Genomic DNA, 9,939 nt, shown 5'->3' on the forward strand with positions numbered 1-9,939 from the left:
TGGAGATTGCCCAAAGATGCCCCTCCCAGGCTTCTCCTCTCTGTGGTGAACAGCCCCTGTCTTCATGCAGTGCCCACAGCTGGACTGGGTGGGGAGGTCTCTGTGGGGTAGGTTGAGTTTCCCTGTCTCCTCCCTCTACTCTCCACTCCAGGAGGCCCTAACCCCTTCTATTCCTGTCCAGTGTTACAAAAGCTCCAAGGACCGGCAGCCACATCTGAGGCTAGCGCTGGATGTCTGCAACGTCATCTACGTGCCCAAGGACAGCCGGCACAAGAGGCACGAGCTGCGCTTCTCTCAGGGGGCTACCGAAGTCCTGGTGCTGGCACTGCAGAGCCGGGAGCAGGCCGAGGAGTGGCTGAAGGTACAGGGGGGCTGTGCCTTTGCCCACCCCCACTCCCTCCTTCCTTCCTCTCTTCCCCCAGACCCAGCCCTCAATGGAGTGGGCCCCTGTCACTGGAAGAACAGGCCTTGCTCAGGGGAGAAGGGGTCAGTGCCCTTCACATAAAGCTAGGGCTTTATGTGGAAATGGGCTTCGGACATCTCCAGGAGACAGACCTCAGGCTGGAGACCTGTGTTCCTTCTAGTTATTTGAATCCCCTTTCTAACACGCCTACTGTGGGTTTATCCTACCTGCAATGTATATCTCCAGGAATGAGGAGCTTAATACCTACAAAGGAAGTTGATTTTATCATTAGACAAGCTAATCCTTTTTCTTCTTTTAATAAAGGAGAAACTCTTTCTTACCTTAGGTGAAACGTGCATACTTATCACATCCACCTATGACCCAGCCTCTGTGGCTTGCAGCTACACAACAATTAGAGTTACCATGTACTGAGCACTTACTTTGTGCCATGCATTGTGCTAAGAGCTTTATACACATGACTTCATTTACTATTCACAGTGGGACTAATATTGTTCCCATTTTACAGATGAGGAAACTGAGGCACAGAGAGCTTCTGTGACTCACCCAAGGTCAACCACCAAGTGGTTCAGGCAAGGATTAGAAGCAAATAAGGAAACCTACCCCAAAGGCGACAGGCAGGGTGGCATACTGATGACAAGGGAGGACTTGGGCGCCACACAGACTTGAGTTCAAGTCCCAGACCTAAGTGGCATTTACTGGCTGTGTGATCTTCTGCAAAGGACTTTGCTCCCCTGTGCCTCAGTTTCTTCCTCTAAAAAATGGTTCTTGTAAGGATTCTAGAGAGTACTTGATACAGGGCCTGCCAGGCAGTAAGTCCTGAGTAACTGTCAGTGACTGCTCTGCAGTGATGATGAAGCCCTCACCCCCAGGCCCTTACAGCAGCTCTCCCCTCCTCTGATCTTCCTGCTGGAACAAAGAAACCAAACCCCTCCTTCCCTCCCTCCCCATCCTCCCTTCCTTCCTGTGATAACCAGCTCTCCCACTGGGATGTTTACTGTTTCTCATTACTGCCTTTGTCTCAGGAGGGGAAGGAAGAGAGAGAACCTGCATGCTGGGGTGGGGGTGGGGGAGAGTGCTCTGTCCTCAAGGGGCTGGTTGGGTCAGAAGAAGAAGCCCTAGACCTAGAGTTAAGAGGCCTGCCTTGGCACGCCAGTTAGCCCAGAGGATAGGGCAGGCAGCCATGGCTTCGCCTCTCAGAGCCTCATCATCCTAATCTGTAATTTGGGGATCAAGGTGCCCCTGCCCCACAAGGCTGCTGTGGGGATACAATGGGATAATCCACACAAAGCCACCTGACAGATGAGCAGCAAGTGGTCCGTTATTGTTTCATGGTGTGGATGCTTGTGCTGCATGGCCTCAGGTGAATGCCTTGGAGTCTCAATTTCCACATCTTTGAAATGGAAAGAATAACCCTGGCTGCCCTGCAGGTTGTTGTAAAGTTCCAACATGTCACAGAAGCGAGTCCTCATGCCTGTGCAGGGCATCCTGGTTCACGTGGCCCTTCACACCCATCATCTCACTGGTCCTCACACACCCAAGGACGTAATAAGCAGAGGACCACTAATATCCCCATGTTACAGATGGGGAAACTAAGGCCCAGAGCGGGGAAATGGCTTTCCCAAGGCCACGCAACTAATTAGTAATGGCACCAGATCTAGAAGCCAAGCCTCTGGGCCCAATTCAAGGGACAGACACAGGAAAAGGCCTGTTTAGATCCTGACGTACCCCACAAATGGGGCAGGAGGCCACATCAACCCATCTCTTCCACCCAGTGATCCCAGCTGCTCTGCCTGATGGCCCTGACCAACAGACCCCATTCTTGCTTTTGCCTCCACAGAGTCCCTGCCCTCCTGCTCACAGATGTGTGTCCTCTCCACAGGTCATCCGAGAGGTCAGCAAGTCGGTTGGGGGTGCTGAGGGGGCAGATGTGCCCAGATCCCCAGTCCTCCTGTGCAAGGTGGACCTGGACAAGGTACCTCTGTCTTCTCAAGGTTCCCTCTGGGCCAGGCAGTGGGGATTCCGCACGGGCTCTGCCCCAGGGGACTTGCAGGCTGGTGGTAAAGCCAGGCATTAACAGTAGGCATTCAATAAATGTCTACTGAATTCATGAATGAATGAATGCCCGTGTCCAAGGTGCAGTACAAGCTTGAGGAGGGAGTGACTACCCTGCCAGGACAGGAAGAGGTCACGTTGGAACTGAGCCATGCAAACTAAATTGGAATTAGTCAGAGAAGGAGTGTGCCCCACTGGCACATAAGTGAAACGGTTGTTTCATAGTCTGTCAGGCCAATGGCAAACATATGCTAATGCCTATGCTTCACCAGGTGCTGTAGGTGATCAAAGGACTCCACCCCAAATCCTAAGGGGAGAGTTAAGACTCCCATACAGGGCTTCCCTGGTGGCGCAGTGGTTGAGAGTCCGCCTGCCGATGCAGGAGACATGGGTTCGTGCCCCGGTCCGGGAGGATCCCACATGCCGCGGAGCGGCTGGGCTGGGGAGAGGCCACAGCAGTGAGAGGTCTGCATACCGAAGAAAAAAAAAAAAAAGACTCCCATACATGGGTCTCACGTGACATAATAAAGGCTAGCATTATAGAAAATATGACTGTGTGGCCAGGACTGTCCTAAATGCTTTACGTGCATTACCTAATTTAATTTCTACAGCAACTCTGATAAACTACATTTTCAGAAGAGGAAGCCAAGGCACAGAGAGGTTTGCCCAAAGTCACATATAGTTAATAAGGAACAGAACTGATTTACACCCCGCCAGCCTGCCTCTCAAGGGGAGCTTCCTGAGCTCCACTGTAGTTAGTTAGCATCTGCTGTGCACTGGGTACTGTGCTAGGCACTGGGTGAAGTCCTAACAGTAACAGACACAACCCCTGCCCTCCCAGCAAGGGGTTCAGACATGAATCCAATCACATAGACTTAGAAATGCCAAGCTGTGTAAGTGCCAGGAAGGAAAAGTACCAGGTACCCTGGGAGCACATGACAGGGGCTGCTCTTGTCTCAGGGTCAAGAAAGGCTTTCCTGAGGGAGCACAATTCAGAGAAGGGTGAAAAATTAGTGAGGAGGGGGAGGGAAAAGGCATTCCAAACAGGGAGAACAGGCCCTGGAGCAGGAAGAAGCATGGACGGAAAGAGGCCAGTGTGGATGGGTTCGGAGAGAAGGCGAACGTGTCAACTCTATTCGACTGTCCTAGAAAGCCGTAGTGAGGGGACAAGGGCTCATGCTGGCTGGAGGGGCAAGGGGGGTTAGGGAGGTTGGGCACCTATGTTGAGCCTTAAAGAATGGGCAAGACTCTGCCCCACTGGGGCAGAGGTGGACCAAGGGACAGAGGCTGCAAGGGAAGGGAGCAGCAGAAGCAAAGGTGGGGTCAGCAGAGTCATTAGGAGAGGAAGGGTGGAGGGCTCACTCGGCCTTTGCCATTAGTTGGGGCTGAAGGAAAGCAGTGTTGAGGGCGCGCGCGTGTGTGTGAGTGTGAAAAAGTGTGTGTATGTGAGTGTGAAAGAGAGTGTGTGTGTGTACACACACCTGCAGCTAGCTGCATGCTGTGGTGCAGTTCAGAGGGTGGGTGGAGGGGAGGAAGAGGCAAGCCTGTAGAGATGGGCTCTCCTGTGGCTGAGTGTACAGGGGGAGGGTAGCTAAAATGTTTAGCGTGGTATTTTTGGGGAAGAGTGGGAGTGAGGACGTGGTATAGGTGGCTCTGTCTCTCCATGGACTCCCGTGATTGAGGTGTCATCATTAAGTCAATTCCAAAGTGCTCACAGTGTTTCTTTGTATTTGCTTTCTATCTTGATGAAAAACTTACCATCTGTACACCATCACAGAATAGAACCATAACTTCTGTCTCACAATTTACAGGGGTGATTCTTTATACTTGACAGTTCTAACGAATTTCTGACAGTTGCCATTTTTCCAGCCTTTGGAAATTGGGGGGACTACATGGCCTCTCTTATCTCCCCCTGCTTTCTAGTACTATGCCTACAGCAAAGCATCCCTGAGCCTGGTTTGGGGTATCCTTGGCAGGAAAGGTTTAGGGGCCTCAGAGCTCTGTAAGTCCACCTTTTTAAATGGATGGGTGTCATTTTAGTCTTGTCCTGAGTCTGGCTGGCATAATTTAGCTTCTTAAAGTGAGATGGCCACATACCAAACAGGTGTTAGAAATGATACAGTCTGTTGGCCTCACAGTTTCACTTGGGCCAGTTCCCTGGTACCTCACAGCAGCCCACTGAAAGGGGTGTAATTCAAGTGAGAAGCCTTGGGGAGATGAAAGGATTTTCCCACATTCCCACAGCTAAGTAGAGACTTCATTTATTCCAAGGTCCATCTGACTACTCTGCACCACTCCCTAATAGGAATGAATGAATGACTGGTCCAGAGTTGGCATAATGAGTAAAAATTAATGTTGGCTGACAATGAAGTTGTTACCATGGTGTGTATATGCGTCTTTACCATCCTCTCATCCAAGCTAGAATTGTAATGGACTCCTTTCTCATCACCACTCACATTTACTGGTCACCAAGTCCTGTCATTACTATTTTGAAAATGCCAACTCATCTCTTTTTCTCCATCCTCACTGTCGCTTGGTTCATCCCCCTAATCAAGTCTCAGCTTGCCCAGGATGACACTCTAAGTGCCTCTTTTGCGTCCAGTCTTGCCCCCCTCTTATCCACCCCCGTGATGCTGCTGGGGGCAGCTTCCAAAACCAACTCCATTAGTGTCCCACTTAAATACCTTCTCAGCTCCCCATCTACCAAATGTAGTCCAAACTCCTAGGACATTAATCTCAGCCCGTTATATTGAATTCCTCACTCCCCAAATAGACTGTGAGTAACTGGAAGACACAACCATCCTAAGTCATCGTTGTCCTCCTCGTACCAGTACGGTATCAGGCACATGACAGTTGCTGACAAATATTTGTTAGCTAATCCTCATGTACAGGGGTCAGGGGGAGACTGAACCAACAAAGGAAAACTTTCTAAGTGTGCCCTCTGATAGGGGGCTGTCTGTGTCCCTCCCCAGAGGCTGTCCCAAGAGAAGCAGACCTCGGATTCCGACAGCATGGGCCTGGGCGACAACTGTTCCACCCTTGGCCGCGAACACGGTAGGAGCCTCTGGGGGCTCAGGCAGGAAAATGCTAGAGCTGGGAGAGGCCTCGCCACAAGCACACAGTGCAGAGCAGGTCCTGACCACTCTGGAGACCTAGGTGATGTGACCTGGCCTATCCATACCTGGAGCTGTAGGCCAAGCCCTGTGTGCAGGCTGGACGGTTGGGGGGAAGGGCTAGGGGTGGGTGGATCTGGGTCTTGGGCCTCCCTCCCCTCCCCTAACCCATCTCCATGGCAACAGGCAAAGGGAAGAAGAGCAGCCTGTCAGAGCTGAAGGGTTCAATGAGCAGGGCTGCGGGCCGCAAGATCACCCGTATCATCAGCTTCTCTAAGAAGAAGGCACTGGCCGATGACCCGCAGACATCCTCTACCGAGGAGGAGGTTCCATGCTGTGGTGGGTACCGGGCATGTGGATGTGAATTCAGACCCTGTTGATGAGGGCTCCTGGGGCCAAGCCAGGAGACCCTCCAGGCCTAACCTACCTCACTCCCAAGGCAGAGGACAGAATCCTCCTACTGGAAGGCTAACCCCCACTCCATCAATAATCCATGCCCTTCCATCACTTCTCCTCCATGAAGCCCTGACGCCTAACAGAAGGAAAAGCCAACTGACTCTATTTCTATTCTCCCTGTGACCTTAGTGCCGATCACTGCCCACCTCTGGGCCTCAGCTTCCTCTACTATGACAAGAGGAGAGTATCTTACTTCCCCGTATATAATATGCCAGGTGTTTAAGTTACGGCCCAGTCTTACAAGGATATTTCTTGGATAAAATTTTTTAAGTACTTTTCATTAGAAATGCATTCAATGTGAGTTAAAAGGAGTTTGGAAGGAAAAAAAACATACTGTCTATCTAAATGCAGTTTTCCGTGTACTGGAATCCAATAGAAAATCATGTATTTTAGATAAACAGTTAATATTCCGCTGACCTGGAAAGAACATTATAAATGCACACGGCTATAAAGAAATACTTTGTAAGTGGATCAGGACATGTTATGGTAAAAAATAAGTTAAAATCTAAACCGCTGAGGGAATTCTAAACTCGTCAGCCATCAGCCTGTCCCTTACTTGTTTTATAATTCTTTATCTTGGCTAGATGTTTTCGTTCCCACATGCTGCCACCAGGTGTCAGCATCACCCATTATTTTCTGTCTTCAGTAATAGTTTTGACATTTTAGGAGGAAAGGCAAGAGGAAGAGTTGTGTCTTTTATTCATTCTGCATGGTAGTTCTGCCCTTTTCATCAAGCTTGGTATAGTCTAAAAGCTGTGCATGTATGTACAAATATGATTAGCAGTCCCCATTTCATAGATAACAAACTGAAATTCAGAGACAGAAGAGGATGCCTGTGGTCACAGGCCACGAGTGAGCTGATCCGGGACCCAGAAGGCCTTCTTTCCAGCTAGAGGACAAGGGTTATCCAAGTGCTCTGTCCCCGGGGTGTAGACCCACGCACCCTGACTTGTATCCCCCAGGGCTGTTAGGAGGTCACACCACTGGTCTTCTCCTCCCAGGTTATCTGAATGTGCTGGTGAACCATGGCTGGAAGGAACGCTGGTGCCGCCTAAAGTGCAACACCTTGTATTTCTATAAGGACCGCACGGACCTGCGGACCCACGTGAATGCTATCGCCCTCCACGGTTGTGAGGTGGCCCCAAGCTTTGGGCCCAGACACCCATTTGCCTTCAGGATCCTGCGCAACCGGCAGGAGGTCGCCATCTTGGAGGTGAGAGGAGAAAATGCAGGTGGGCCTTGGTGGTAGGAGGTGAGAGGAGCTCTGGCCTGGACTTTGGCTTTTGTCCACAGTACCTTGCTACTGACATTATAGGGACTAAAGAAGAGGGAAAGTAAGCCAACTGTTGCCAAGTAACCAACAGAGCTGCTGGTTAAACTATAGAACACCCACTTAAATTTGAATTTCAGATAAACAACAAATAATTCTTTTTAATAGAAGTACATCCCATATTTGGGACATACCTATACTAAAAAATGATTCACTGGTTTATCTGAAACTCGAATTTAACAGAGAATTCTGCATTTTTATTTGTTAAATCTGGCAACCCTAGACCCAAGGTTTGTTTATTCTGCCTTAGAAATATAATCCCAAACCTGAAAGGCATCGTCTGATATAACTCCAATCTGATTCTGGAATCCTCTCTAAAATTTACTACCCACCAGTGACTGTTCACCTCAGATAAACCACTGCCCTTCAAAGTAGCTTGCTCCTCCCACCAAGCAACTAAATTTTTACGAAGATTTTCTCCATATTGAGTTGCAATCCTAAGCTCTGTGAAGGTAGTAACCACACTGTTCTGCATACTTTTGTTTTTCCAGAACCCACCATGATGTCCAGCACATACTAAGGGCTCAATTAAGATCTGTTGAACAAATGGCTGAATGACAATGCGATTTCATTTCACCCATTCATTTTTCATACCTAGCCCTCCTCTCGGGGGTCACCCAGAATATGCTGACTCTCTCTATACACGTCAATCCTTCAGTTGTTTAGAATTTAAAATATTAACTGGGAGGGAAACTTAAACAACTACGCCCTCACATTACAGATAAGAAAACTGAGGCCAGGGTAGGCATGTGCCTCATCCAAAGCTCCACAGAGGATCAATGGCCTCTAGTCTTCTCCTAGAACTAAGACCCAGCCTCTTGGTCTTGTTTTCTTTGCCCAGTACCCAATGCCTGTGTCAGTTCTTAAATTACAGGAAATATTGACTCTGTAAGTCACTTTTACTTCTGATAGTTTGAGATGGGTCTCTTATTTCACTTCAATTAAACAAAGAGCTTTCTGGCAAAAAGTGTGCTTTTTAAATTCAAGTACAGTATTTGTGTGCTAACTTGATTTTATAATAATCCTCTTTAAATAAGAACATAAGTATATGTTTAGTTGACCAGCAACTTCTTGGAGATTTTCCTGTATACAATACTATATATAATTGGCATTTATAATACAAGAAAAAAATTTGATTGGGTTATGTGATAAATAGCCTCCTCATTTAATAAAAAACAAATATTAAAAAAAAATTCAGAGAACACCTGAATTTTGTTTTCATATCCAAATGGTCAGGAAGGCTCTGAGGATAGTGAGTGAGGTTATGTGTCTTAAGAGAGGTAGTCAGGGAGGGCTTCTCTGAGGAGGTAGCCTTAGAGCAAAGACCTGAATAGAGGGAAGGTGGGAGCCACTTGGGTTTCTGGATGTGTGTTCTAGTCTTGCTCCTCTTGGATCCCTAAGTATTGGGTACATAACAGATACTATATGAATATGGGTTTGGCTGAAGTGAGCAGGTAGCCAGAGGCTCTGATGGTGCCAAAGTGAACCCAAGCTTGTGCCTCCTCTCCCTCAGGCAAGCTGCTCCGAGGACATGGGCCGCTGGCTCGGGCTGCTGCTGGTGGAGATGGGCTCCAAAGTCACTCCCGAAGCGCTGCATTATGACTACGTGGACGTGGAGACCTTAACCAGCATCGTCAGTGCAGGGCGCAACTCCTTCCTGTGAGGGCCGGCACCCCATGGCCCACGGCCACCCGCAAACTTTCCTATCTCAGCTCCCTCTCAGAGGCGGAGTCCAGCCTTGGGAATGGGAGGGGAGGGAGGAAGGGCTGAGAAAGCCTGCTTCCTTGGGAAGTCAGAGTGGGTGCCTTCCTCTTCTAGCAGGCAGGAGTGAGCTGGTTAAAGGAGGTAGCCCAGAGTCAGGGGACACTGTGGACGGAATGAGCCAGAAAGGAGAAACTTTTTTGTACAGTGGCCTGCGCTCTGCTCTCATGCCATGGATACTTAGTGTCCCCATACCCTTGAGCTTCTGGGCGGGCACAGGGCTGGTGTGCAGAGTTTGGCATTATAAGTACCATATTCAAGTCACGGCTCTATCACGACCAACAGCTTGGGCTGGTTGCTTGCCAGCCTGGATCCTCTGTTTTCTCGCTTATAAATTGGAGGTGATGAATCACCTGCTTCCTGAGTTGTTATGAGAATCCCATGGGTCCCTGCCTATAAAGCTCTTAACACATCAATGTCCTAGTCCTGCCTGGCATGGTTGCTATCACTAACCTTCTGACCTCCATTAAAAGGTGCTGACCAGAATCAAATGAGAGAATGCACAGGAAAGCACTGTAAGCTGCATAAGTATCATTGTCACCATCATCATCATCGTCCCTTGTATTTTCTAGATATGCAAGATCCTGCCAGGATCAGTGGCCTGAGCCCCGAGTCTATGATGATGTTCCTTATGAAAAGATGCAGGTACGGTCCCTTGGGACTTTGGGGAACATGGCAAAAGCTACTTATTAGCTCTCCCTCACTACTCCTTTTTTCCTTTGCCTCAGAGAGATAATTTTTTTTTTTTTTTTTTTTTTTTTTTTTTTTGGGGGTACGGGCCCCCCTCCTTTTTGGGCCCTCCC

At 48.9% G+C, this 9,939-nt stretch overlaps 1 protein-coding gene across 1 annotated transcript in view; it reads left to right on the plus strand.

Annotated features, from left to right (window-relative positions):
* Window positions 1-9,939, plus strand: part of AFAP1L1 (actin filament associated protein 1 like 1) — a 71,839-nt gene that overhangs the window by 34,964 nt on the left and 26,936 nt on the right. The window contains exons 8-14 of the mRNA XM_007447492.1: window positions 182-361; window positions 2,304-2,396; window positions 5,449-5,530; window positions 5,776-5,928; window positions 7,047-7,258; window positions 8,889-9,034; window positions 9,709-9,781. Of these exons, the coding sequence (XP_007447554.1) occupies window positions 182-361; window positions 2,304-2,396; window positions 5,449-5,530; window positions 5,776-5,928; window positions 7,047-7,258; window positions 8,889-9,034; window positions 9,709-9,781 (939 nt within the window). The remainder of the gene's footprint in view (window positions 1-181; window positions 362-2,303; window positions 2,397-5,448; window positions 5,531-5,775; window positions 5,929-7,046; window positions 7,259-8,888; window positions 9,035-9,708; window positions 9,782-9,939) is intronic.

This window comes from Lipotes vexillifer, unplaced genomic scaffold (assembly GCF_000442215.2).
Source record: "Lipotes vexillifer unplaced genomic scaffold, Lipotes_vexillifer_v1.1 scaffold1009, whole genome shotgun sequence".
In the NCBI taxonomy this organism is placed as follows: Eukaryota; Metazoa; Chordata; class Mammalia; order Artiodactyla; family Lipotidae; genus Lipotes; species Lipotes vexillifer.